Source organism: Bison bison, unplaced genomic scaffold, assembly GCF_000754665.1.
Source record: "Bison bison bison isolate TAMUID 2011002044 unplaced genomic scaffold, Bison_UMD1.0 scf7180017864474, whole genome shotgun sequence".
Lineage (NCBI taxonomy): Eukaryota > Metazoa > Chordata > Mammalia > Artiodactyla > Bovidae > Bison > Bison bison.
Window position 1 is genome coordinate 4,328,535 of NW_011495035.1, and position 27,515 is coordinate 4,356,049.

General features: G+C 45.9%; 1 protein-coding gene across 2 annotated transcripts in view; it reads right to left on the reverse strand.

The window, feature by feature from the left end:
• PDZRN3 (PDZ domain containing ring finger 3) overlaps positions 1-27,515 on the reverse strand; it is an 80,829-nt gene that overhangs the window by 41,973 nt on the left and 11,341 nt on the right. Inside the window, exon 1 of one of the 2 annotated variants that reach the window (XM_010862004.1) lies at positions 15,042-15,110. The exons of the other annotated variant lie outside the window; for it this stretch is intronic. Within the exon in view, the coding sequence (XP_010860306.1) occupies positions 15,042-15,110 (69 nt within the window). Of the gene's footprint in view, positions 1-15,041; positions 15,111-27,515 lie in introns of those variants that run through there. 2 annotated transcript variants of the gene reach the window in all.

Consider the following 27,515-nt stretch of genomic DNA (forward strand, 5'->3'; position numbering starts at 1 on the left):
TGTTAATCGGCAACACCCCAGTACAAAATATTTTTGGGAGAAAAAAGAAAGAGAACATACTGGAAAAAAAAAAAAAAAAGAGTAGAGCTATCAGAGGGGAGAGGGAGACGGCTGGGGCTGATATTTATCTTTTGGATGCTCAGTACAGTTAGCAGGTATCCCAAGATGGGTGGAAATTCATCTGCAGCTATGTTTCAGCAAAATAGTGTATGGGTCTGAGAAAAAAGAAATGAGACTCCAGGAAGCAAAAATATGATTCTCCATCACAGGTGGTGGCAGAGGGCAGCCGTGGGAACACCATGTCGCTCTTTAGCTATTTCAGGCAACAATAATTTTTTCCTCCTCCTCTGCTTTGGTTTGGTTCAGGGACTTCCTTTAAACCCTTCCAGAGTTGAGTTAGAAACCAAGAGTCTGAAGCTCTGGAAACTTCTCTCTGATCTCATTTCATCATGATCTTGGATGAATTCACTGAAAGACAAGTTTGGCTGTGGTAACATTTGCTGTATGTGTCCGAGGAAACTTCAGGCCGAATACCTGCCCTAACTGCTATCCTAGGCTTTATATGAACTCTAGCTGGAAATAATACAGGCTCCTTTTTATTGCTATGAATGCATCGGCCTAAATACATACTTTTAATATTTTTTATGGAAGTAGTTGATTTACAATGTGTTTGTTTCAAGCGTACAGCAAAGTGATTCAGTTACATATACATGTGTGTGTATATATATTACTTTTCATATTCTTTAAAAAATTTTAGTGAGTAATTTTTACTAAAGTAATTTACTTTTCATATTCTTTTCCATTATGATTTATTACAGGATATTGAATATAGATCCCTGTTTTCAAAACCTATAGTTGGAGCTCATATGTTCCTTCATCCCCTTTACTAGCTTTTTAGTTTGGCAGGGATATGGTTAATACCAAAAACATTTCTTCTTTTAAATATACGTCATAGAGACTTTGCTGGTGATCCAGTGGTTCAGACTCTGCCTCCCAGTGCAGGGGATGCAGGGTCAATCCCTGGGTGGGCAGCTAAGACCCCACATGTTTCAAGGCCAAAATACCAAAACATAAAAGAGAAGCAATACTGTCACAAATTCAATAAAGACTTTCAAAACGGTCCATATCAGAAAAATAATCTTTATACGTCACAGAGTCACACCCACCACCTACACGGCACTTTCATACTATATAAAGTGTTTTCCTCGGCTTTGCTCAAGGAGTAAGTGTCAAAGCTCGTATAGCACCCTGGAAACAAAGCTCTCTCTGGATACAGGAGCAGACGCGGGACGTGTGCGCACGAAAGGAATGAAGCGCTGTTCTAGAATCCAGAACTCCTTCTGCCCCGGAGCCTCTGCCTGGGGACCCCTGACGGCTCCATGGTCCCAGCTAAGAAAGCCAGCCCAGCCACCATGACTGGCTTTCCTTACAAACCCCACCCCATTACAGCCCCCCTTGTGCTTGCCATCCGCACCCAGAGTGCCGGTCACAGGTGTGACTTTACCTTGTAACTTGGCGACATCGCCTCCATCTCTGAGTGGTGAGAACTGTGAAGACTGTGACCTTTTTAGTTTGTTTGCGACCATGCAGCACTGTCCGTGACCGTCCCTACTTGGCGTACTGCAGGTGTTCAAAAAAGTACCTCTTGAAAAAAACAGCCTAATCTGGGCATTTCCTCCAAATGTACTGTATTGGTCCACCTCTGCAGAATATTTCTGGGGGAAGTACTGGCCTTACCACACCTCTTGAAAGCCCTGCTCTCCACTGTTACTTTAACAGAAATGACTCAGCAACAGTGGTATCAAGGATGTCCACAGAAGGTGCTCTTTCTGCATCCACTCCCAGAACTTCACGCATTCCTCTGGAGATGACAATCCAACATGATGATCCTCTCTGACCCGATTTCGGAGACCCGGCTGTCCCCACCTCCTCACCTCCTCTAGAGACGCCGGCTTTCTCTCTTGGTCCCCGAGAACGGCTTGCTTGACTACGTAACAGCGGTCGGTGCAGTATCGCGCCATACGCGGTCCCGGTCTGCACGCTCACACATCTCAGAGTGCACTTGCACACTCCCAACACCCTAGCAGGAGGAGGAGTGTGGACTCCTGTGCTTCAGAGGAAGAGTCTACTGTCCAGAGAGGCTCAGAGAACTTTCCACAGCACAAAGCTACTCCATGGTGCGACCCTGAATCTCCCTCTTTTACACATCAATGCTGAGTAAACGAGCTCTCTGCTTTGTCTTCTCACCTAGGCCATGGATGCTGTGAGCACAGGGGCTGTTTGCAGTTTTTTTCTCAGCGTGTGGCCCATAGAAGACAGTAGGCACTCACGTGCTGGCCTTAGGACAACTAGAGGGTGATTCTCAACTGGGATACCTTGCAGGTGGAGTCCCTCTCCTGCCTTAATCAAACAATAAGGTGAACCTCCACTTGGAGGTCTCAGACTGATACTCATATGCCCCCGGAAGCTGCAGACCCGCCTCCATGTAACACAGGACAAAACCAAGTACGGTTTCTTGGTCAGTGCTTCTGCAGCTGACCCACGTTCCCGTGCAGTTTACCTTACACTGTAAGTATAAGCTCACTGGTCTAAGATTTATTTTTGGCCTCCCTCCCCCTTCTTCTCATGAGGGTCAGCCCCACAGGGTAGGGGCTCTGCTCTCCATGGCAGTGCCTGATACTTGGCACGATACCAGGACCACAGAGGGGCCTCTGAGGGTCTGTGGAAAGAAGGAGTGAGGGGACCTGCCCAGGGTCAGGTCTGTGCGTGAATTAGTACTGAATCAGAATAAATGCTCTCCCTCATGATTCTAGGCAAGTCACTCAGCTTCTCTCATTCTCAGTTGTCTTGTCTGTAAATGGAGCTGATAATAGTACCTGAACTTTAAGGGGCTATGTGAAAATTACATGCATATAACACATGTATATTTTCTTGGGCTCCAAAATCACTGCAAATGGTGACTGCAGCCATGAAATTAAAACACGCTTGCTCCTTGGTAGAAAAGCTATGATAAACCCAGACAGTGTATTAAAAAGCAGAGACATTATTTTGTGGACAAAGGTCCGAATAGTCAAAGCTATGGTTTTTCCGGGAGTCATGTATGGATGTGAGAGTTGGACCATAAAGAAGGCTGAGTGCCAAAGAATTGATGCTTTTGAACTATGGAGTTGGAGAAGACTCTTGAGAGTCCCTTGGACAGCAAGGAGATTAAACCACTCAATCCTAAAGGAAATCAACCCTGAATATTCATTGGAAGGACTGATGCTGAAACTCAATACTTTGGCCACCTGATGCGAAGAGCCAACTGATTAGAAAAGACCCTGATGCTGGGAAAGATTCAAGGCAGGAGAAGGGGACTACAGAGGATATGATGGTTGGATGGCATTGCCGACTCAATGGACATGAGTTTGAGCAAGTTCCGAGAGGTCGTGAAGGACAGGGAAGCCTGGCATGCTGCAGTCCATGGGGGTGCAAAGAGTTGGACGTGACCGAATGACTGGACAGCAACAACACAGGTATATAGGGCTATCCAGGTGGCTCAGTGGTAAAGAATCTGCCTGCCATGCAGGACATGTGAGTTCAATCCCTGAGTTGGGAAGATCCCCTGGAAAAGGAAATGGCAACCCATTCCAGTACTCCTGCCTGGGGAATCCCATGGACAGAGGAGCCTGGCGAGCTACAGTCTGTGCGGTTGCAAAGAATCAGACACGACTTATCGACTAAACAACAACACATGTATATAAACCATGTGTACTGCAAATAACATTCAGTAAGTTATTTATCATTGCTGTTATTGTTATTTATTTTATGCTGATAGGCATAAATCTCCAAATCATGAGAATACATTCACCCTGGGCCTTCACTATTCATTCAAAGACAAATGATGCAATCACGGAATTGCTTCCTCCTTTGGCCACTTCTTGACCAAAGGCTGCATATGGAATAGAATTGGTTCTGAAACCTCAGGGCCAACTGAGAAAAAAGAGATGCACTGACACCAGGTTGACTTCTCCATGGTGGTCAACCCTCTCCCTTCACTCTTAAGGGAACAGCCTTTGGCTCCTGGATTCCACTCCGTAGACAACCGTGAACAGAAACTTCATCAGCGTGGGAGAGGTAAGACAGACACGCCAAACAACTTAAACTTCAAAACCTGCAAAGTTTTCCAGAGACCAAGCCCTATCCAACAAAGCTTCAGTTTAGAAAGTTGCCACAGCACAAGTTAAAAAGGAGAAAACGCCAGTCCCGGGGCAAGAGAGGCACCCCTTAAGGAATCACTCCAAAAGGGAACACATCGATGTAACTGCAGCAGAGGGTGGCCAGTATCTAATACGGACAGGATGTGCAATATGTTACTCACATCAAGGGTTTCATAAGCTAGATAAAAAGGAATGGAATCCCTGATATAAAAAACCATTGAGATTCTGGGGAGGGGGGCATCCACTGCTTCCACCTCCTGACGCCAAGGGAAATATCATTATGAGGGACAGTAATTTCTCCCTCGGATTTTCCAACTCTCCAAATAGTGAGCAGCTGCCTGATGACGGGAAATTGGTTCCTATCCTTTGGAGTTTTCTTTTATTAAAGTGCACATCACTTTGAACGCTGTGTACCACATCCACTGACACTTTGGGCAGGGGAGGAGAGCAACTGATTGTCCCGTGTGCAGAACAGGAACGAGTCTGGTAATTCTATGGTAAACTGCAACACAGGGAGGAGACTGTTATCTTCCCAGATGTCTGACAAATTAACTGTTTTCATTGGTTTAATGTGCTGAATGGTAAGTATCTGCATTATTTGGTTTATGCGTTGTTTGTTCACAAAAGAGACAACATTTTGCTGAGGACTTCTTTATATAGAAACAGGCAGACATGCAAACTCTTAAGAAATGTGTTTATAAAGACTCCGGCTCTGACTCTAGTCCTACAGATGTCTTCTCTTCTGTTACAACAAATGTTATGGTTTGGGAGAATTCTTTTGTGAGTGAAGAATGCTTTATGCTAAGAAAAAAATATAGCAGTGTTCTGTATTTTTTCAAGATCTTTATATCTTATCAACCCCTCCCACCATTACTATTCGTGATTTACTTTCCTTCAGAATTGGGGGAAGGGGAAGGCTTTAAAATAAGATATTTCTTCTTGAGTCTTTTATTAATATTTGTTTTTTATTAAATATTGACTAAGTTAAAAAACATCAAATATATATGTAACTATAAACAGTGTTACAATGAAGACTTATAAACCTCCCACCCATTTTGAGAAAAAGAACACTACCCACATGTCACCTTGACAGATTGAGTATCTTACTTCCATGAATGATCAGAGTGCCATGAATAGCCAAGAATGTACCAAGGCGATTCTGGGAAGGCACCTGCTCTGTCAGGGATAAAAAATTACTGCAGGACTGTAGGAGGATACAACAGATGCCCTAAGATCAATACTGGTGCTTGGACAGGAAAGGAACCAGAACCAGCCCCGACCATACAGGGAAGCTGGCACGACCCCGTGACTAGAAAGAGACAGGCTTTTCTCCAAGTGGCATTAGAAAATCCATATGAAAACATGAAGCTGGACTCCAACCTTACACCATATAAAAGGCTAAATTTATATTAAACTTTTAAAAGAAAACAAAGGCCAGTAGCTCTATGACTTCAAGGTAGAGATCACGTTTGCCAATAGAGGCTAAAAGCACAAACCGTAAGAAAAGACTATTTGATGACATTCAATTAAGGACTTTGGTCCATTGGAAGACAGCATAAAGAGAAGGGAAAGATATGTGACAAATGCAGAGAAAATGTTTAAAATTCATAACAGACAAGGGACTCGTATCTGGACTATTTTTAAAAATTCCCACAAGCCAAGAGAAGAAGATGCAAAATCCAATAGAGAGCTGGGCAAACCCTGAACCGACACTTCACACAAAGAAAAATGAACTCAAAGAAGATGAAGATACATGTGAAAAAAAAAAATACAGTCGGCCCCCTGTAATTGCAGGTTTCACATCTGGGGATATGAAGAGCTGACTGCATTCACCGCACTACACCATTTTACAAAGAGGACTTGTGCATCTGTGGATTTGGGTGTCTGCAGGGGCTCCTGGAACGATTCCCTGAGGATACTGAGGGTGAGTGTGCTTAGCGTCATTTACAGTGTGAATAAAGCAGATTCAAACCAGAGTGAGCTACCTCTCCATGTTCGCTACGTGGGAAAGTTAAAAAGTCAGACAATACCAAGTGCTGACAGGGATGGGTGGCAATAAGAATCTCTACCAAGATGATGAGAAATAATTTGGCATTAGTGAAACTGAAAAGGTATATCCCCAAATGCCCTCCTTTCCTCCACATCCTGTCTTTTCATCCTCCCTGACTGCCTTTCTCACTATTTCCTTCTTTCCACCCAGCCTACCACTCACCCACCTGCTGCTGCTGCTAAGTCGCTTCAGTGGTGTCCAACTCTGTGTGACCCCATAGACGGCAGCCCACCAGGCTCCCCCATCCCTGGGATTCTCCAGGTAAGAACACTGGAGTGGGTTGCCATTTCCTTCTCCAATGCAGGAAAGTGAAAAGTGAAAGTGAAGTCACTCAGTCGTGTCTGACTCTTAGCAACCCCATGGACTGCAGCCTACCAGGCTCCTCCGTCCATGGGATTTTCCAGGGAAGAGTACTGGAGTGGGGTGCCATTGCCTTCTCCACTCACCCACCTACCTACATGTAATTATGTATGTGTCTCCTAGAGCAGTGATTCTCTAAGGGTGGTACCCAGACTAGTAGCAACTAAAACCTCATGGTGATGCACATGAGGTGCATGAGGTGATGCACATGTTTTGACAGATCTCGCATGTGATTTATGATGCCTGTTCACTTTGAGAACCTGTCTTAGAGGGTTTTTTATGCCTTGAAACAGGTGTCAGAATGAAAGTTACAAAATGAGAGTCCATTTTCCCCTTCCACTGGTCTTTGCTATCCAGAAGGCAAAAAAATGAGACTATCCTTAATACCCAGGGAGTATAGTTGGGGGGGAGGACAGGTAGACATTCACATACTCAGGGGTATTACACAGACAGGCTTATTTGGGGGGAGGTGATTTTGCAACACTTATAAAGAACCTCTAAAAACACTGATCCTCTGACAAAAGAACTAGAGGTGTGCCTAAGAGAACTATCTAAGATTGGCCAGTGATGTTAATTGACGGATATACAGTGAGATCGAGTCCTGCACCTTGAACATCCCCAGCAGTGGGGTCCGTGTATCATGAACTGTCACGAGGGTGACAGCTAACTGACTCATCATTACAAAGAAGTCCCTGATCAAACTTACTTCCCCCCAGTTTCAGAAAATCAAGATCCATTTGGCTAACAAGGTCCTTTATAAAAACACATTCTCTTCTGGCAGGAGGATTCTGCCTGCCATCATTCACATTATTCGGAATTATTTTCATTAGATTACCTTCCTGTTGACTACTGGGAAAGGGATGTTTGGAGGAGGACGGTCTGTGGTTAGGGTGACACAGGATATCTCTGGAGCCTAGGGTGATTCTCACAAGGGCAATGGTTAAAAAAACACCCTGAAGGTTTGTGAAGTTTTATCTGTAAAACTTTCTGATTAGTAAATATGTAAACATGTCCTGATTAGTTATTGGTTATGTGTCAGGACTGGGTGTGTGTGTAGGTATATATCTTTTACAGACAGAATTTCACTTACCTACAAGTTTTCACTTGTAAACTAGAGAGTACATAAAAATCTACTTGAAAACTCTGCTTAAGCAAAATAAAGTAAACTTTTTGGTACTGACCTACAGATGGTTAAATTTTTGATCTGCATTTGAATGTCTGAAATGAAGAGATTGTCTTGCTGCCTACTTATCCAAAGGGCTTCCCTCATAGCTCAGTTTGTAAAGAATCCGCCTGCAATGCAGGAGACCCCAGTTTGATTCCTGGGTTGGGAAGATCCCCTGGAGAAGGGAAAGGCTACCCACTCCAGTATTCTGGCCTGGAGAATTCCATGGATTGTATAGTCCATGGGGGTCACAAAGAGTTGGACACAACTGAGCGACTTTCACTTTCACTTTATCCAAAAGAAGACTTAAGAAAAACATCCTGCTTGATGACTAGTAAGACTGGGAAAGGGACCCCTTCCCAAAGTTCCCCAAGAGACACATGCAATGCAATATTCCCTTGGTGGAGAAATGGGAAAACGGGCCATTTGAAGTTGATGAATTCGCTCTTGATATGTTTCATGCTTGCCTCTCCGCCACATGGCCTGACAGCATCTCACTAATATTATGACACCTGCCATACCACTGAAGGTGATACTGCCAGGAACAGGGCTCTGCACGCTTCAGAGAGGATGCTACGTCCCCTGCTGAGTCCCACAAGGCAGAGAAGGCATGAGGATTGTTCCGGCTCTGGTGGGCCTCTACTCAGAGCTGCTGACAGTATTCTTTTGCACCTCTGCCTCCTCAACTTAGCCACGGCCTCTCCCTGCATTATTCATGCGGGTAAGAAAAGTCATTTATAAAAACTGCATTTGTTTTCACTCTGTGTGTCTGTTTCTGCCCGCCCCTGCAGGTGGGTGACAGGAGTGCAGCGAGCGGGCACAGCCCTCTCCTGTGACCCCGGGCTGCCTGCCTCAGGCCCTTGTGCAGCTGCATCTGTGGGAGCCATTAGAGGCTGGGGACCTGGGCTCATTTGTCACTGCAAACCTTTCCAGACCAAGGCGGGACCCAGTTGAGCCATTCCTCATTCAGAAGCTAATTTGGTAAGTACGTCCTGATTAGTTATTGGTTATGTGTCAGGACCGGGGGTGTCACAGAGACCAGGCAGTGTCCCCACCTTCAGGTTTTCCTGGGTGCTGGAGACAAATGATAAGCAAGTTAATAAGTGTGTGAGCTGTGACAATGCCAGAAAGGAAATAAACTTCTCACAGAGGGGTCAACGCTGGCGGAGGTGGGGGGACCCTCAGATCAGGGGAGCTCTCGAGGGAGAGGGACATTTAAGCTGCAGCCTTAAGGATGCATTAGTGAATTACATGGCAGAGGAAGGGAATGGGCCATGGGAAAGCCTTGGGAGGGAAGGAGGGTCCTGGGTACTGAAAGCAGCCTGTGGGGACCAGGGCAGGTGAGGAGGGGGAAGGAATGGGGCGTGAGGCTACGGAGCCATAGAGGAGGCCAGTGCAGAGCCCTGCAGCCTCAGGTAAATGGCTCCTCTTACACCAAGGGCACTGCGGAGCCAGGGAGCGAGGCACAGAGAAGCTCAGGGCTTAGCAGTTGCCTGGGTGAACATGTTGCCTGAATGAACAAAAAATACCTGTCTGTATTCCTCTGCTCTCCCTCCTCACCTTCCTGGGTCCCAATCAGGGTCATCTCATCTAGCAGCTAGCTGTCTTTCAGGGTTCCTAACTAGTTCCCTTGTTTCTTTTCTTGCTCCTCAGCTCTCACCGACACATACAAAATCCAACATGTTCAGCCAGCCATGTGCTGAGTAAATGTGGTGATGAAACCCCCGGGACCCCCGGGAAGTCACAGTATAATAGAGGTGGTTCAATGAACAAAAACCCACAGACACGAAGTGGAAGGAGGTACAGGGATAGAGTGATGCACAGGGCCTTGTGGGATGGCTCAGGGGAGGGATTCACGCGTGCAGACAGCATCATGGGAAGGCAAAGTGCAGGGATCCCGAGGTGCACAGGGCATCATGGGAAGGCCCAGTGCAGGGATCCCGAGGTGCACAGGGCATCATGGGAAGGCAAAGTGCAGGGATCCAGGGGTGCACAGAGCATCATGGGAAGTTCAGCAGAGGAATACAAGGATGCGCATGGTCTCATGGGAACACTCAGAAGAATATCTAAGCTGGGTGGTAGTTAACTGGGCTTAGTTCTATGGGGAAAGCAGGACAACTCCTTTTTAGTTCCCCCATATCTTTCTACCTAAAAAAGAGACAGGAGGAAAGAGAGAAGTACGCCCTGTTCTAACCCTAAGCTATGCCTTTTCATTTCTTAACAAAAAGTGGCTTATGATCCATTGTTAACTGAAGAGAAAACAGCAGCTAGTGACAGTAAATGTCCATGCTGAAAGCAGTGACTTTCTCAACCATAGACAGGAGCTGTACTCATTAAAAAAGGGCCCCCAGTTTGTCAAAGCAGGAGCAGGTGGGCTTTCTTTTTCCATACCTGCTTTGCTTAACTAACTCAGAAATTAGTTTAGCAACTTAGTTTGGTAAATTATTTCAGCAATTTAATTTAGTAAAGTGAAAGTGAAGTCGCTCAGTCGTGTCCGACTCTTTGCGACCCAGTGGACTGTAGCCTACCAGGCTCCTCCGTCCATGGGATTTTCCAGGCAAGAATACTGGAGTGGGTTGCCATGCTAAAACAGTTTTCAGAATCTACTGATACACTGTTTAAGCAAACACACTTCTAACTGCAGGAAAAGAATGCCAGGTTCGACGCTGCTGTGTAGAGGTCAAGTTTATGCCCATCTAATTTACCACCATTAACTTTGTACTAGAACTTCCCTGGTTCAGGTGGTAAGGAATCTGCCTGTAATGCAGGAGAGCTGGGTTTGATCTGTGGGTCGGGAAGATTCCCTGGAGAAGGGAGTGGCAACCCACTCCAGTATTCTTGCTTGGAGAATCCCATGGACAGAAGAGCCTGGTGGGCCACAGCCCATGGGTCTCAGTGGACTCACAGTTGCTTTTGCTTTAAAGCAGTAAACTCACCTAACTGAGTACTGAATGTAGCTAATTAAATATGAAAATAAGACTGTGTACTGTCAAGTTTCCAGAATAGTCCTTAAACTTGCAGATCGGTACTAGCATTTAGTACAGAAATCTGTTTTTTTTTTTTTTTTAACCAACTAACTTATCAATAGATTGACAGAGAAAGTGTCACAAAGACTTATATCTTTAGTTTTCTGGCAAGCTACAGTTACTGGGTGGAATTTTTGCTGTTCAAAACCAACATTAATGGCCTAAAAAGGGCACAAATTCCTCTTCTATAGGATTCTTTGTTACTAAGAAGTAAAACAACAGGAGCTTTCTCAAATCATCTGTTCTAAAAGTTGCTTGGGGGAGGGGGGTCAATGAAAACTCTCAGTACCTCTCAAGCTCATTTCTCTTTGCTCACCGCTCCCCTCCCCACCCTGCCCCAATGTGAGGGGCCAGAGGCTCTATCAGGTCCAAAGGAGAGCAGGCTGCCAGCTGCCAAGCAGCACAGGTCCATCCCTGTGTGAGAATGTGGTGTCTGCATGAGAGCCCCACAAAGGCAAGGGCGAACTCAAAACGAACCCAAGTGCTGCATGTACACCGGTGAGCAACTTGATGAAAACGATGTATGCAAGAGAAGACTGCACAAACCTGGGAATCAGATGTGGCTCACAGCCCCATTCAGAAGTCCTTTGGGTTTCACTTTCTTCATCTTTGAAATGGGGATAGTAACATCACCTATCTCCTGGTGCTGCTGTGCCAGAAATGCATGGTTGCCACTTAGCACAGCACCAGCATACAGTAAGCACTCAATAAACAATACTATAGAGTTTGGGATTGACATACACACACTACTATATTTGAAACAAACAAGAATCTGCTGTATAGCACATGGAACTAAGTTCAATGTCTTGTAATAACCTATACTAGAAAAGAATCTGAAAAAGGATACATACATACGTATAACTGAATCACTTGGCCGTATACTTGAAATACTGTAAATCAAATATACTTCAATAAAAGAATAAAAATTAAAAATAATACTGTGGTTGTTGAAAGGAGCATCACTGTCATTTATCAATATTTTTATTTGCCATCTTGAAAATTTGCATGAAGGTTTTAGTGAATGTGTTAGTTGTTATAACTAACACCAGAATGACTTCTCTGTTGGGTCATCAAGCTGCAAAGGTCACTATTCTACTAAGAGTCTCTGGCTGACCTCAGAAGAGGTAGAAGGAATGAATGCTACCGCCTAGTGGATCACTGCTTCCCCGCCACCGCCCCCAACTCCAGGTCTCCATTTGTGAGAAGAGCCCCATCAAAGCATCCACAAGCTGGCTTCCCCCTTGTCCTGAAGGAGCACTGCTGGGTGGAGGGCTGGTGCCTGGCTTATGATGGTGTCACAGGCACAAAGCCAACCGAGGGGCAGACTTGCCCATCTCTGCTCACACATCCCCTACCTGACAACAGGTCATCAGCTTCAGATAGATTCTGACCGCAGCCCCAGAGCTGTGACGCTCCCTGTCATGCTATCCTGTGAATATGAGATCTCCCAGGCCAATTAATTTATCCAAGTGGAAGATTACAGCCCTCGATAACCTGAAAGAATCTTCCCTGTCCTTTCCGCTTCCCTGTCCTTCCACTTCAACAGTGCTTCTGAGTATTCTAAGTCACTCAAGGCAAGCAAAGGCTTTCCAAAGCATGAAGCAGTTGCTAAGTTAAATTTTAAATCTCTCATAGGCACGGGCCCTGTCGTGATGCTCCACAGGATGCCACAGTCACCATTAAAGCACAAAGCGCTGCTGTAACTCGGTTGATCTGACAATCCCAGGGTGGGCAGGAGGGGCATCTTGTACTCTCCATCGAAGAAGTCCACACATCCCCAAATATCTCAGGGCGTTCCTTAACACACAGCCTAGATCACTGGGATGCGTGCGCTTCTGCAGTGTCCTTTAATGACCGGGCAACTTTGTGTGTTTTTGGTGTTTTCCTATTGTGATTAAAGGTACAATAAGGTATGTTTGCAACAAGAGACATGGCCATTGTTCTGCATCATTAAGCTCACAGCAGTCCCAAAAAGAAACTGTGGGCAGCTTGCCAAAGGCCCTAATGAAGAGCATCTCTTTGAATTATCTCTGGATGAGGAAAGGATCAAGTCTGAGCCCCAGAATATTTGATCCTCTTTGTGTGGCTGTTACAAGGGCTTACTGAAGCCAGACACACTGGACCTTCTGCAACTGTAATTTATGGAAACCTTAATTTCTCTGCTCTAATAAGGCTTTGCATAATAAGAGCGGGAATGCAATTACTAATTCCTGCAAGTGTTTTGTGAATTCCTTTATGCTACGGTTCAGGACTCCCAAAGAATAGGAGAAAGGGGGGTTTTACTTAGTTGGCACAAGGGTAATGGGTCTGAAAAGTAGTTTGAGTTTCCTGAAAATAAATCTGCATGGCTTCCTAAATTGCTGACAAAGTGGATTCCGGATGAAAGTCATTTATCAGCAATTTACTGCATGATGCTCTGGCCAGAAATATTACCACATAAATTCACCTAGTAACAAACAAACACACAACACCCAGGCTTTCTCTTTTTGGGGGCTGAGGGGGAAGAGCCCAAATAACACAGATGAATAAAGCACAGGTTAATGCAGATTTGCAGAAAATGTGGTAGGATTACCTTTTGGAGAGTGTCAGTTTAATAATGACATCTACAGCAATGTATGTGAAATAGTATTTTCATGCATTGATGGTTAAAACAACAAAAAAAAGCAAGCTATTAATACTACATTTTTATGCAGAGTTTTTATCTCATATGCATCAGTGAGGCTCTGTATATAATCACCTTGGTGATGGTTCTGTTGTTCTACTTGCTTCACTTCTAAGTGCCTTACTCTCTGAGAACCGGGGCTCACTGCACATGATAACTTGGCAAATATAGGATTACAACATCAACATATGATAACATGAGAGCCACATCTCCAGGGGCAATAGCACTTCTACCCAGACCTCCAAAGTGCCCCTGGACTGCTCTGAAAGGAGGAGAATGCAGCACATCCCTGAGCAAGAGGTCATACGTCAGAAGTATTATTTCCAAAATTTATTTAAGATGCTTGTTTTTTGAAAGGTATGTGCTCTCCACAGAGGAGAGTGGCCTGGGTGCCTAAGCCCCAAAAGATTTGTTTTGACCCTCTCTATGCCTCAGTGCAGAAACACACACACACACACACACACACACACACACACACAGCCCTCTTTCATTTACTCAGAGTTACTCTATCTAGACTTTTGTCCATAGAGGCAGCCAACTCACAAATCTTGCTGTATATTTAATGTTAAGCGCCCTCTGCTGGCGCACGCAAAAATAGCACCCAATCGACAGCTAACCAAATTTTAAGTCTAGCTCCTTTCAAGAATTTATTAATATACCATTTATTATGAAAATCAAACAAGCACCTTTTTTTCTCACCAACAGCGTTCTTCTAATGTGCTAGTGTTAAAATTCCTTTGTAACAAGATTATGATTTTTTTTTGATTAGCAGAGAAAATTTTGAAGGAGTTAGAATGATTTAAGGGGAAAAATCTCTTAAACTGTCAGGTATAATGGTGTGAAAATCTCCTAGTACAAGGGAAGACTGAAGCGTTAGTAAGCACTCAACATGAAGATAAGGTAAGTTCTCTGAATTGTGCTGTAAATACCCCATTTCATCTCCACTGAAATTTCCCACTGGTGATGCTGCAGAAGTTTAGAGAAGCCATACGCGGTGGATGACAGCAGCCAAGACCACGCCACTCGCTCTGGAAGTTCTTCAACTTTTCACAGGGGGAGGTATGGAAATGGCAAGTGTGAAGCGTGAAGCTGAACCACATGTCCTGTGACGAGAAGCTACTCATAGACTGAAGTCTGCGGTAGAGACCCGTGCTGTCCTGAAAGGAGAGCCTTCCAACTATTTGTAAACAGAGACAAAACCGGGCCAACATTAATCATCCTCCACGTCTCCCACAACTTGTTCAAAGGGTGTGTGACCACGCGCTGACCCTGCCTAGGACATCTGTCCGCCACTCCGGAGAAAGTGGGCGGTGGAAACAGCTTTGGAACATTGCAGCTTGAAACATACTTTATGATCCTCAACATCTATTTAAATACTCAAATACAGGCACCCAGGGGCCACTGTCAAGGAAATCACCTAAGAGACTTCATAGAAAACACAGAAATGTCAGAAAGGCTGTTTCGTTTCAAACATACACACACACACACACGTGCAGAAACCCCCAGTTCCTTTCCCAGGAGCTACGCTCAGCCAGGTGACTGCCCGGCCACTCCCACAGGCTAAGAGGCAGCGCGTTACCTGACAAACTTCGTAGAGTAGTTTGTACTGCTCCTCCGGCTTCTGCAGGCTGCACAAACTGCATCCCATGTTTAGAGAAGTGGCAGAGGCAGGCTGCAGGACTCGCCGGCGCCCGGGAGGAGCAGCGCTCTCAGCGTGCAGGCATGAAGGTGTCCTCGGAGAGCCTCAGGTGCCAGGTGCTGCGACGCTGCAGGCTGGCGGTGCTCCTGGAGGCTTCCAACAACTCTGCTCCCTTCCACGCTCCCCTTCTTTCCCTCGCAGCAGCACGCACACACGCACACAGACATACAGACACACACTCGAGCGCGCGCGCGCGCACACACACCACTCCCTCCTCTGAGTGATTCTGGCAGCTGGATTGTGGTCCAATGCACGCGCTATATATACTGCCACTCATGCATATTAATCAGCCCTCATTGACTATTCATAACAGACAATGATACAGAAGCTATAATTGCCAACTATGACAGTTGAAATTTCTCTAATTAACAAGCAAGTGCTCCGGTGGCAGGGAATAATAAAAGACACTAACAATTTTGCAAGCCATTTTCTGGCAGTTACCAATAAACATGACTGCTTGTTGAGCTGGGTCTCTGAGGATAATCCCTAATGCACTGAAGCTAAGTAGAGATTCGTTTTTAAATATACCATAAAATTTGTGATGATATAAAATGTATTTAATGCTGCAAATAATGATGGCATATTAAATGGGTTTTATGGAATGGACATGTTTGGAATCACATTCCTAGGACATGTAGTGCTTTACTAAGATGCGGGAATAATCTTCCACATATGAATAAAATATAAAAATTTAAATTGTGAAATATATGCGTGAGTATGCAAAATAACCAGAGGGGAATAAGGACAGAGGCTGCCTGATAGGTGAGCAAGCAGATAATCACTGCTAAGGTGCATTTTCAATTCCCAAAGCGTAAAGTTATTTGTGAAAGGGCTGCCGGGCTAACTGGAAGGTGGAGAAGCAGCCCATCTCCTGCCACCGCCACAGCCACAAAGCCCATATCAGAGCCCATGCCGTGCAGCTAAGTGTCACTGGCGACTCCAGATCTGTCTTTAATGCTCCAGATCTGCTCAGACTTCTGTAGCTTTGCCCTGTGCTCAGTCTCCAAGCAAGGTGAGCACAGACAGGACTGAAGAAATTTGGGTCTTTGCTGCCTTGCTTCTTGCCTCCTTTTCATTCAGCCTCTGAACTACTATGTAAGTTTGACGGCTTTAAAAAAAACCCAAACAAAAACTGTGTCTTTATAAACAATCGTCCCACTGCCAGACCACAATGTGGTGGTCTCATCTTCTCAGCCCAAATGGGTGATGTTGACAATTCTCACAAGTGCTTCCTTCCACAGCCTTCACCTCCTTCATTTTGTAAAGGTTGAACTGTTTCTCAGAACGACTCCCACATCTCATGTCAGAGAGGCAACAGGGAACCTGAAGAATAAAGCTCCCTTTCTCCGGGAATCAAGACACCCCTGCAATGTGAGTAAACCAGCCCCAGTGAACTTTGGCTTGTGCTGGCAGCACAAGCTACTGGTCCCATTTCTTGGACCTGGAAGGTGAGGCACAGGGATGGGGCTGGATCAGCTAATGGCCTGGCTATCTGGAAGGGGAGGAAGGGAGGGCTTTATCTCAAGCCCTCGCCTGGGCAGGGACAGCGAGCTGAGGTGTGGCAGCAGATAAAGGAAGCCACAGATGGCACTGGGCCATGGCAGGGACCTCTGACTGCCTTTAATGATGGGAAGGGTCTCATGGACCCATGAGTAACTCATGGAGCCCCATTTCCCATCTCCAAACAGGTATAATACGAACTACCGTGCAGAGTTTTGCTGCCAGGATGTGAGAAAGCAAGCGACTCAAGCCAAAACCAGAGGCCATGTCTGTTCACCCCCGGCCTCATCTGCGGAACCTTCCGTCAGGAAGTCTGTTCTCTTCCAGCCCACAGTAGACTGCAGATGGGCCCAACGTCCACTCTCACCCAATTCATGTCAGGAGCCTCCTGCCCCACGCTCTGCATCCTCTCATCTTCCCCTCCCAATTTACTCTCCACATGCCAGGCTATTATTTGTGTATGCATGTGTGCTAGGTCACTTCAGTCATGTTCGACTCTGTGTGACCTTATGGAATACAGCCTGTCCACGGGATTCTCCAGGCAAGAATACTGGAGGGGGTTGCCGTGCCCTCCTTCAGGGGATCTTCCCAACCCAGGGATTGAACCTGCATCTCTTATGTCTCCTGCACTGGCAGGGATTCTTTACCACTAGTGCCACCTGGGAAGCCCAGGCTATTCTTTACGAAGCAGAAATCAGATCACTTCTTTTGTGGGCTTTACCAACCTAGATAGCATATTGAAAAGCAGAGACGTTACTTTGCCAACAAAGGTCCATCTAGTCAAGGCTATGGTTTTTCCAGTGGTCATGTATGGATGTGAGAGTTGGACGGTGAAGAAAGCTGAGTGGCAAAGAATTGATGCTTTTGAACTGTGGTACTGGAGAAGACTCTTGAGAGTCCCTTGGACTGCAAGGAGATCCAACCAGTCCATTCTAAAGGAGATCAGCCCTGGGATTTCTTTGGAAGGAATGATGCTAAAGCTGAAACTCCAGTACTTTGGCCACCTCATGCAAAGAGTTGACTCATTGGAAAAGACTCTGATGCTGCAAGGGATTGGGGGCAGGAGGAGAAGGGGACGACAGAGGATGAGATGGCTGGATGGTATCACTGACTCGATGGACGTGAGTCTGAGTGAACTCCAGGAGTTGGTGATGGACAGGGAGGCCTGGCGTGCTGCAATTCATGGGGTCGCAAAGAGTCGGACACGACTGAGTGACTGAACTGAGCTGATCTAAACTGAAAGATCCTTCAGTAATGTCTTGTCACACTTGAATTAAAAAAATCTCCTCCAGGGCCTCCAGTGCCCTGTAAAATCTGTTTCTTACCCACTGATCATTCCATCCCCATCAACCCCTCCTCAACCCCACACGGGTGCTGTTTTCTCTCCCAGCAAGCCAGGTCCTTCCTCAGGGTCCCTGCATATGAAGTTCCCTCCACTGGAACAGCTCCTCCCCTTCTCCTGCCCACTCAGCACACCCATCTCAGCTCAAATGAAGACTGCTTGGAAAAGCTTCGGCCGGACACCTTGTATGAATTTCTTTCTCAGCTCTCCAAACTGTCATTTCAACCCAATCATTTCCATTGCATCACTCTACACAGTACTGAATGATCCTGCCCACACATGCTGATTTGCTGTCTGTCTGTCTCCCTATCTAGGGATTTCAGCATCCCAAGGGCAGGGCCTGGGTCTGAATTTCAATCATAGACCGGGCCCATGAGGGTGCTTGGGAAACATGTACTCTTTTATCAGAATGACTAGATAAGGCTGGCTCTGCAGTCTCACCAACTCATCAGTTACACCGCAAATTGGAACTGCCACATAAGGAGGAAAACGGTCCCCATGAGGGTATCATGTTTGCATTCCTTCTCCAATCTTGTGGGCCTTTACATTATTATTTTTTGGCAAGGTGTAGTGTTTCACAATTAGTTTTTTTCTCATCTTTTGCCTGTACATCCCCAAATTAGTGAAGAAATAGGTCCTGGCTAAATGGATGGGGAACTTTTGCCAATCCTTCTCTTCTTGGGTAGAAAACTCCTAAATCTCAGCCACAAGCCAGGAGAGCTTTATTGCATACTACCCTGTACTTTACAGCAGTGTTTCTCAAACACTGGGGCTTAGGAATCCTTCACACTCTTCCAAAAAATTCACTGACACTCTCCCCACAGGGCCATTGTGTATGTGGGTTATGTCTACTGATATGTACCATGTTAGAGGTGATTAAATTTTAAAATACTTACTTCTTAATTCATTTAAAAGAGCAATAACAAATTCATTACATATTAATATAAGTCACATTTTTGGAAAAGCTACTATATTTTCCAAAACAAAAGAATTTTTTGAGAAGAATGGCACTGTTTTACAATGTCACAAAACTATGTCTCGCTAGATTAAAGACAGCTGGCCTTTCGCGTGGATTCTGCATTCAGTCCTTTCTGATACAGTGTCATAGAGGAGTTGCTAGAAAACTCCACAGTACTGTATATAAATCAAGGAACGAGAGTAAAAGAAAGAGGAAAGTAACATCTTGGTATTTTTATGAAAATAGTTTTACCCCTCAGCGGGGTCTGAGTCACACTCTGAGAATGGCTGAGAAAGGATGTGCCTGTGAGCTGAGTGTCTAAGAGCCTCCTGCTTGTGGGGAGGGAGAGAAGAAGAGTAGAGAAGATATTCATTCAAATTCAATTCAGGGTTGGTTTTGCATCTGCTCTTGTGATTAATGATGTATTATTTGAAATCAACAATGCAAAGCGCTCATGTACCCGTTATGGTCCAAACAAGACTTTGTTGGGATAATCTACCTTAAAACCACCCTTTACTTTGCAAAACCATCCAGGGCATCTGGAATACAGTTTTGCTTTCAAAACATTACTTTCACAGAGTAAGTAAGAAGCGCACTGTGAAGGGAGGCTCACCTATTTTGCGCCATTCACCAGGCATTTCACGCTGTGGATACTAAAGGCACGGGCAGTCTGTGAGCGACAGGAAGTTATTTACACCAGAACTGTTTCTGAGAAAACAGCTGTCCCAGTCAAGATGGAAACTACTGGCTGCACAAAAGCACACACTGTCTGCCGAAGATGCTGAACACCCTTTCCAAGTTAGTCATCGCATCACTGCAAAGTGCTCCCTGGGCTCAGGAGCGCACAGGGCACTCTCCTCCCTCTGCTCCATCTGACGCCCGCCTCTTCCTGCCTTCACGGAGATGAAATCTACAGTGCAAAGGAGTGTCACCGAGGAATACACAGAGACTGATGGACAGAATGGACACATACAGAAGGGGCTCAAGGTGCCCCGGGAATATCCTTTACAATCATCCTTTGAACTTCCCTAAGTCACTGGGACTGCTGCAGGAGTCAGCAGATGAAGACATCAACTCACATTCACTTAATTGCAGAATCATCTACCGAATTCAAGCCTTATTATTTCCCGCACACAGACAGGGGTGTTTACTCATCTATTCACCTGGAATGTGGCCTTTTCTTGTTTCCCCCAGTGTCTGATGAGCCCAGGTCTCATCCAACTACACCTTTCAGCCGAATTCTGTGTTCTTCTGGGAAGAGCCATGTCCCAAAAAAGCAGAGACGACAGGGCCAAGCAGGAACCAAGTCCACATGGAGCAATGGGGTCTCTCCAGGACCAGTCAGCTACTCAAGGGATACATTTCAGCTACCCCCAGTATCTGGGAGACCTGCCTGCTGGCTCTGCCATGCCCTGGGCTCTTTCCAGCTTTTTCCTGGATCACACTGATTCACTAACTTGGCTTCTTGCTGCTTTGAACCTCACTCTCACTTCAATTCCTGTCTTACACTGTGGCTTGAATAATCCTACACCTACACCCACCCCCACCCACACATCCTCCACCCCCGAAACACCCTCAGGATGTGGTCCAAGCCCTGAGCGTGCGCTTCTACGCTACTCTGACCTCACCTTTCCCCTCTATTGTCCAAATGGACAAGGAAGCCTGCTCCTGCCTCCAGAAGATCAAGGCCATAAACCTGGAAAAAGCACTTTTTATGCCTGCTAGGGTCTGAGTGTTTGTGTGTCCCCAGATTCTTACGTTAAAATCTGAATGTCTCCTGTGATGTTGTTAGGAGGTGGGCGTTGGGAGAGCCTTGGGTCATGAAGGTGGAGCCTTCCTCAATGGGAGAAGAGCTCTGCTAAAGAGCTTCCCTGGTGGCTCAGTGGTAAGAAACTGCCTGTTGTGCAGGAGACTCGAGTTTGATTCCTGGGTTGAGATCCGCTGGAGAAGGGAATGGCAATCCACTCCAGTATTCTTGCCTGGAGAATTCCATGGACAGCAGAGCCTGGTGGGCTACAGTCCACGAGGTCGCAAAGAGTCTGACACGACTCAGCAACTCAACAACAGCTCTGATAAAAGCCACCCACAGAACGCCCAGTTCCTTCACCACATGATGATACATGTCAAAGTCTGTGACCTAGAAGCAAGCCCTCACACATTGCACGGACTTCCAACCTCCAGAACCGAGAGCAAAACATTTCCGCTGTTTACAAGCCACACAGTCTATGCTACTTTATTATAGCTGCCTAAACACACTAAGACAGCACCTTCAGGATAAAAACTGTTCCCACAAGCACCCTACTAGTTATGGCCAGGGATTCAAAACCACCATCTGTTCAGGAAACAGGCTAGTAACTTCTAGTTAAACCTCCTCTTCATCAGGGAGACTTTTCCACAGCTTGTCTGAACCCCATTTAGTGAGTTCTTCAACGGATTCTTGAATAAAAAGTAAGAATTGCTAGAAAGCTAAGTGTGGATGGAAACATCACAGCTAAGAGAAAAAGCAACTTCAAAGATGTCAGAACACACAGAGAAATGTCAGATGAGTTGAAAGACTACATGATAGCATCTATGAGTGCTGTTTTACTTCTGAAAAGCTACCTAAGCTCAGAACATCTGCTCAGGACTTCAGATCATTTTTTTAAATGAAAGGATATTTTCCCCTTGCGGTGCTGCTGTCCTGAGGGCATTCTCTCGGGGTACCAGGTGCCTGATGACCATCCTGGGTGCTGGAGACAGTTTGCTGTTTCCACTGGGAGAGGTTTGGAGAGAAGGTACCTGCTAGGCCCCTTGGGGGAGGGGGATGCAAGAGGAGGAGGGGTCAGAGCAGCCTGGCCATGGCTGCTGCTCAAAGCCCACGTGGAGGTTGAATTCCTGAGTGAGTCATCTCAGTGACCCCAGACATGCTGAGAAAACATCTGACCCCCAAGGAGCCTTTTACTCTGAACCTGTGACCCCGGCCAGGTTCCCAGTGATGCTGGAGGTTATCTCGGTCCCATAGTGATCCCGGGGGGTCTTCTCCAACTACTGGACGTGAGAGCATTCCTGACAGCGAGAAAAAAGATTAGAGAAGGTCAGGAGTCCGGGCGGGAGAGATGGAAGAGGAGATGTGACATAGACGCATGCTGACATGGAGATGAGCAGTGACTGCAGAGGACGTCGGGACAGGATGTGGGGGAATTAACACGGGGACCATGCACATCCTTCAAAGTCCTGGGTGGCTCAAGCCTGGCTTAGCTGTGAGGACAGACTCGGATGAGAGAGAAGGAAAGCAAATGACAGACAGCACTTAACAGCCTTGACCAAGACAACTGGAGCACAGGAAACGGGGGATAGAGTCAGGATCGCAGCAGAGGGACACACGGAAATGACGCTAGGAATGTTATCAATGATTCACAGAAAAGACTAGAACAACAGGCTGGAAAAAATGTACATGAAGAGGCAGGTGAACATTATAAAACTGTGGAGGGACCGAGAAGGAGATGTGATTTCATTAAGTAAAAACATAACTTAGAGGTTACAGACTGCCTGACAGAACAGTGTGGATTGGGTGATAATCCAATAAACTGGGAGTTTTTACCTAAATGTGTACAGTTTTTTTTTTTTTACATCCTTTGATACATTTTCCAGGTCTTGCACAGAGGGCCTTGCAGCCCCATATGACAAACATGAGCAGGTACAGAGCCCAGGCTGTCACCGAGGGATGGTCCCCCTTTTCTTCTCGGGCCTCCTCACTGGCAGTCTAAGCGGGTGTTGCACCGAGGTGCCCAGGCCCCTGTGATGTTGGTTTAAATACAAAATTTCAGTCTGGGGACTTTACTGGTGGTCCAGTGGTTAAGGCTCTCGACTTTCACTGCAGGGAGCACTGGTTTGAGGCCTGGTCAGGGAACTAAGATCCCACATGCCACATGGCCAAAACAAACAAATGGAGTAGATGTATGTATGTGCATAACTGACTCTACATACAACTGAAACTAACACACACTGTACATCAACTATACTCCAATAAAGATTTAAAAAGATCAGCATATGCTCATTTAAAGAAAAAGTCTGGGTATAAGACCACAGGTGGAGACTATAGGCCGGGCTGCGGGCTGACCCACCTTCCGCCTGCACCTGGGCAGGTGGTGAGCTCACTGCGGGGTGGGGAGGTGTGGGAATCAGGCTGCTCCCAGCACGGCAGCTCCAGCCCAGGGGTGGTGGGAGGGAAGCAGCATGGGAGTCATCGCCATGGGTGCAAATAAAAGTCTCACTCCATGCCTTCCTCCTCTTGACTCACTGCCTGCTTATGAATGAGTGGCCGTGAGCCAGGCACTGAGATTGAGTGATGGACACAAAACAGAAGCCCTGCCCTCAGGGAACAGCCTCTCTGCACCTGACTTGTGGCCTCTCTAGTATGACAGGTGCTCTAAGCTCACAAATGACCGTTCCACTGTCACATCTCAGCCGTCCCTTAGTCTTTGGCCTGGGCAACTCTTCTGCAGCATCTTTCCACTCAGAGTCTTCCTGTGTTGACATCTGTGTGCTCCAAACTTCCAGCCGGAGGGAGCCACCATGATTTTTGATGTATTATCCTCAACATTATTTACTTGATACTTTTCTGTAAAGCTATTCAGTAGGTTTTGTTTAAACGTAAGTATTTTCAAGTGAAATCTAATCCTGACTATAAATGGGAAACCCTTGTGCCTGGCTGTGTATGAAAATTACAGCGCACATTACCACCTGAATTTCAAAAGAAAAAAGGGGTTCATTCTCAACATCACAAATTCTTCTGGTGTCCCACCACGTTTACCACGCTGTGTGGAAGGTACATCCATTTGCTGCTGAACTTCAGCCTCACTGGGACCTTGCCCACATCTCTTTTGCCAGTCTTTTCTATCTCCGCCCCACCCCTCCAGGTAGACATTCCCAACCTCCTCACTTCCATTACTGAGGCTGTGAGCTCTAACCAGCACACCCTCTGCACAAACCTCTGCTGTTGAAATCTGAACTCCCTCCTTCAAATCCCATTCTTCTTCAGACCAAACCCCAACTTCTCCATCATAGTTTCTCTCTCACTCCTGGGGGCAAGTCTGTCTGTCTTCCGAATCAGTGAGTTCAAGCTGGCAAAGATTACACTAAGAATCTGGGATAGAATGGTGACTGTGGCCAGCTCCTTCCTTCTAAGAGAAAAGCTGCAAGGTCCCAGAGAGACAAACTCTGCCATGTTTTATGACCAATAAATAGCTTCATTACAGTGAGTAATCAACAAGCCACCATTTACAGAACATCTGTGCTCCACATCGCATCAGCTGAGGGGATATGAAAAAAAAATATGGTCAAACTTTGTCTCTATATTCAAGGAACTCACTACTTTTTCTGGAAGACAGCACTGAACTGTGAATTGGCGGGTAGAGGGGAAGTCAGAGCTGCAGTCAGGAACCTGAGACACACTCCTCCTTATAACCCCACTGGGGCAACTATAGCAAAGCCCCTGGGGACCACGCTTCTGGGTCTGGTGTGGTTACTCCAGCCACAGAGGCTGGAGCAGCTGCAATGTGAGCTGGCTGTTGTAAGATAGAGGGAATTTGGACCTACAAAGAAACAGTGCAGGCTAGAGTCTGGATGTGTCGGGGGCACTTCCTGCTGGAGATGAAGCTGGGTGCCTGAAAAAGGCAAGCCCACAGGAACGATGGTCTGGAAGGCAAAGGGATGCTGGGACAAGGTGACGTCTGAGAAAGTGGCCTGGGACAGGTGTGCCTGTTCGTGCAAAGCGGGGAAGGTACAAATTGGCAAGAGGGTGAACACCAGGGTAGAGCTCACATCTGAATTCAGAACTAGGGGTTCCAAGGGGCAAATCACTTTGTACTTTCTTTGGCGGATGTCAGGTGGAATGATAGCCATTAGTGGCTCTGGGAAATCCAGGTTCTCTTTTTCATTCCTGGTCACATCTTTGGACTCAGGACATGCCCCTGTATCAGACTATCCCTTCCGACAGCCTGTAATTGAGCCACAGGCTACAGGACTCTTCGTATCTGAAGGACCTTGGAGGACAGAAGCAGCATGAGCTGGATGGATGACTTGGCCACTAAGCAGACGCTTGTTCAATATTTTAAAATCACTCAGAAGATAAACAGGTCACTGCGACGGAGAGACTTACTTGAGGGGGAAAAAAAAAAAAAGCAGTGCAAAGTGAGGCTTCATAATTCACCTGTTCCTATAAGGTTCATGTGCTATCAAGTCTGAAATTACTTACCAGGCTTCTATCCTGGATTTACTTTCTATATAAAAGTGCACTTTGGCGAATAAGTAAGTAAACACTATTATGACCAATGGTTGGTTTTAAGAGAAAAATGCTCTCTTACCAATGGCAATACTAATTTTTTTTAACATTCTCGGGGAAAATAAAACAACGCGATATATTTGGGAAGCAGGTATGAACCACTGACATTGTACTTAATCTTTAAAACTGATATATGTGTGTCCAAAAGCTAATAAAGTTCCCTCTAATATAAATGGAGGCAGGGGCAAGTAAGACACTGGATCACAGGCAGCGCTCAAGCTTTGGCTTCTGATCTGACGGGCAGAGCCCAAGGGCAGGGAAAATTGAAGTGACTTAAAATAGTCCCTGATAGGATATATCTGATATTAGTGGGCGTGCTGACGTGGAACCATAATACTGGAGAAATACAAGGGTGTAAACCCCATTACTGTGTGTCCAAATGTTTTGATGGTTGGACCTCAACATAATTCATGTGACTCACCCATGGGACGGGCAGACTTGGGCTGGGGAATATCAGCGAGAAAGCCACTGAGCAGGCGCACAGAAAACATAATTGATTTTACGGGATGAAGCGAGGGCCGCTAACAGCTTCCTTCACTCAGCACCTTTCACTGCAGAGGAGTCCCCTCAGTGCTCCATGCTCTCTCCGTTGTTTTTGCATCCATCTACCATGACCTACCTTGGGGCGAGGTATTTCATTACAAAAAAAGGAACAAATATACGGTTCTATCAACAGTGGGTGTTCTTTCAAAGCTTTGCTTGACTAAGCCATACTTCAGTCTCACTCGCTTGCACAGCAGCTAATCTTTGAATCCTACCATGGACACTACGGACCAATCCTTCTCCATCACCTGGAGCTCACGGATGGTAACTTAAAAGGGTAAAGATTATCTGAGGACAAGAGAATGGACTTAGTATAATAAAACATATTGCTTCATCCGTGCATTCATTTGTTGGGACTTTAATCAGAAAAAAAAATTCAATGGACTTAATGTAAAAATTTAAATATCAGAATGAATTTGTATTTCCAAAATACCACACTGTTCTATTTGACTCTCTTTTCAAGTAATCGGTCACTTTAAGGACAGAAAGCCCACACTCCAGGGAAGCTACAGAGGAACACAGAAACTAGGATGCTTCTGGTCATTTCTCTGACTTTAGGAAGAAGGGTTAACTAGGGCACATCAAAGCGGATAGAGCATGTTTTCTGCTTACTTCCTTCTTTCCAATGTGTGTGAATGTGTTCAGTTGCCAGTCATGTCCAACTCTTTGCGACCCCATGGACTGTAGCCAGCCTGGCTCCTCTATCTGTGGAATTCTCCAGGCAAGAATACTGGAGTGGGTTGCCATTTCTTTCTCCAGGGGATCTTCCAGACCCAGGGATCGAACCCACAACTTTTGCATCCCCTGCATGGGCAGGTGGCTTCTTTATTACTAAGCCACCTGGGAAGTCCCTCCTTTTAAAAACTGAATTGTAATGTACCACATTGGTAGGCTTTATGGCTTACCATCTTCTTTATTTTTTAAAATTAATTTATTTTAATTGAAGGCTAATTACTTTACAATATTGTAATGGTTTTTGCCATACACTGACATGAATCAGCCATGGGTGCTCATGTGTCCCCCATCCTGAACCCCCCTCCAACCTCCCTCCCCATCCCATCCCTCAGGGTTGTCCCAGTGCACTGGCTCTGAGTGCCCTGTTCCACGCATTGAACTTGGACTGGTCATCTATTTCACATATGGTAATATACATGTTTCAATGCTATTCTCTCAAATCATCCCACCCTCACCTTTTTAAGTTGAGGTATAGCTAATTTACACTGCTGTGTTAGTTTCAAATGTCCAGCAAGTGATTCAGTTATACATATACAGGTATGTACTCTTTCCCAGATTCTTTTCCATTATAGGTTATTATAAAATAGTGAGTATACTTGCCTGTGCTACACAAGTATTAATTTCCTTCCTCCTGCCTCTCTATGTACTCCTGTCAGGGGCAGTTCAGCAGAGAAAAAATGCCCTCTTCCATCTAAAAATACCCTTCCCAATCATCACCCGTGAGCACGCACCTACGGTGTGAGGGGCAACCGAGTGAAGAGTCAGGGATCAGGGCTCAGACGCCCACATTTCAAATCCCAGCTCTGCCGGTAATTCAACACATGACTGTGGGATTGGGCAAGTGTCTTTCTAAGCCTCCATTTCCTCAGCTAAGCACACAGGCTTGTCATGAAGCCTAACGGGAAAGTTTTTAGGAACCACTCAGGGAAGTGCCTGGCTCACAACACTTGTGGT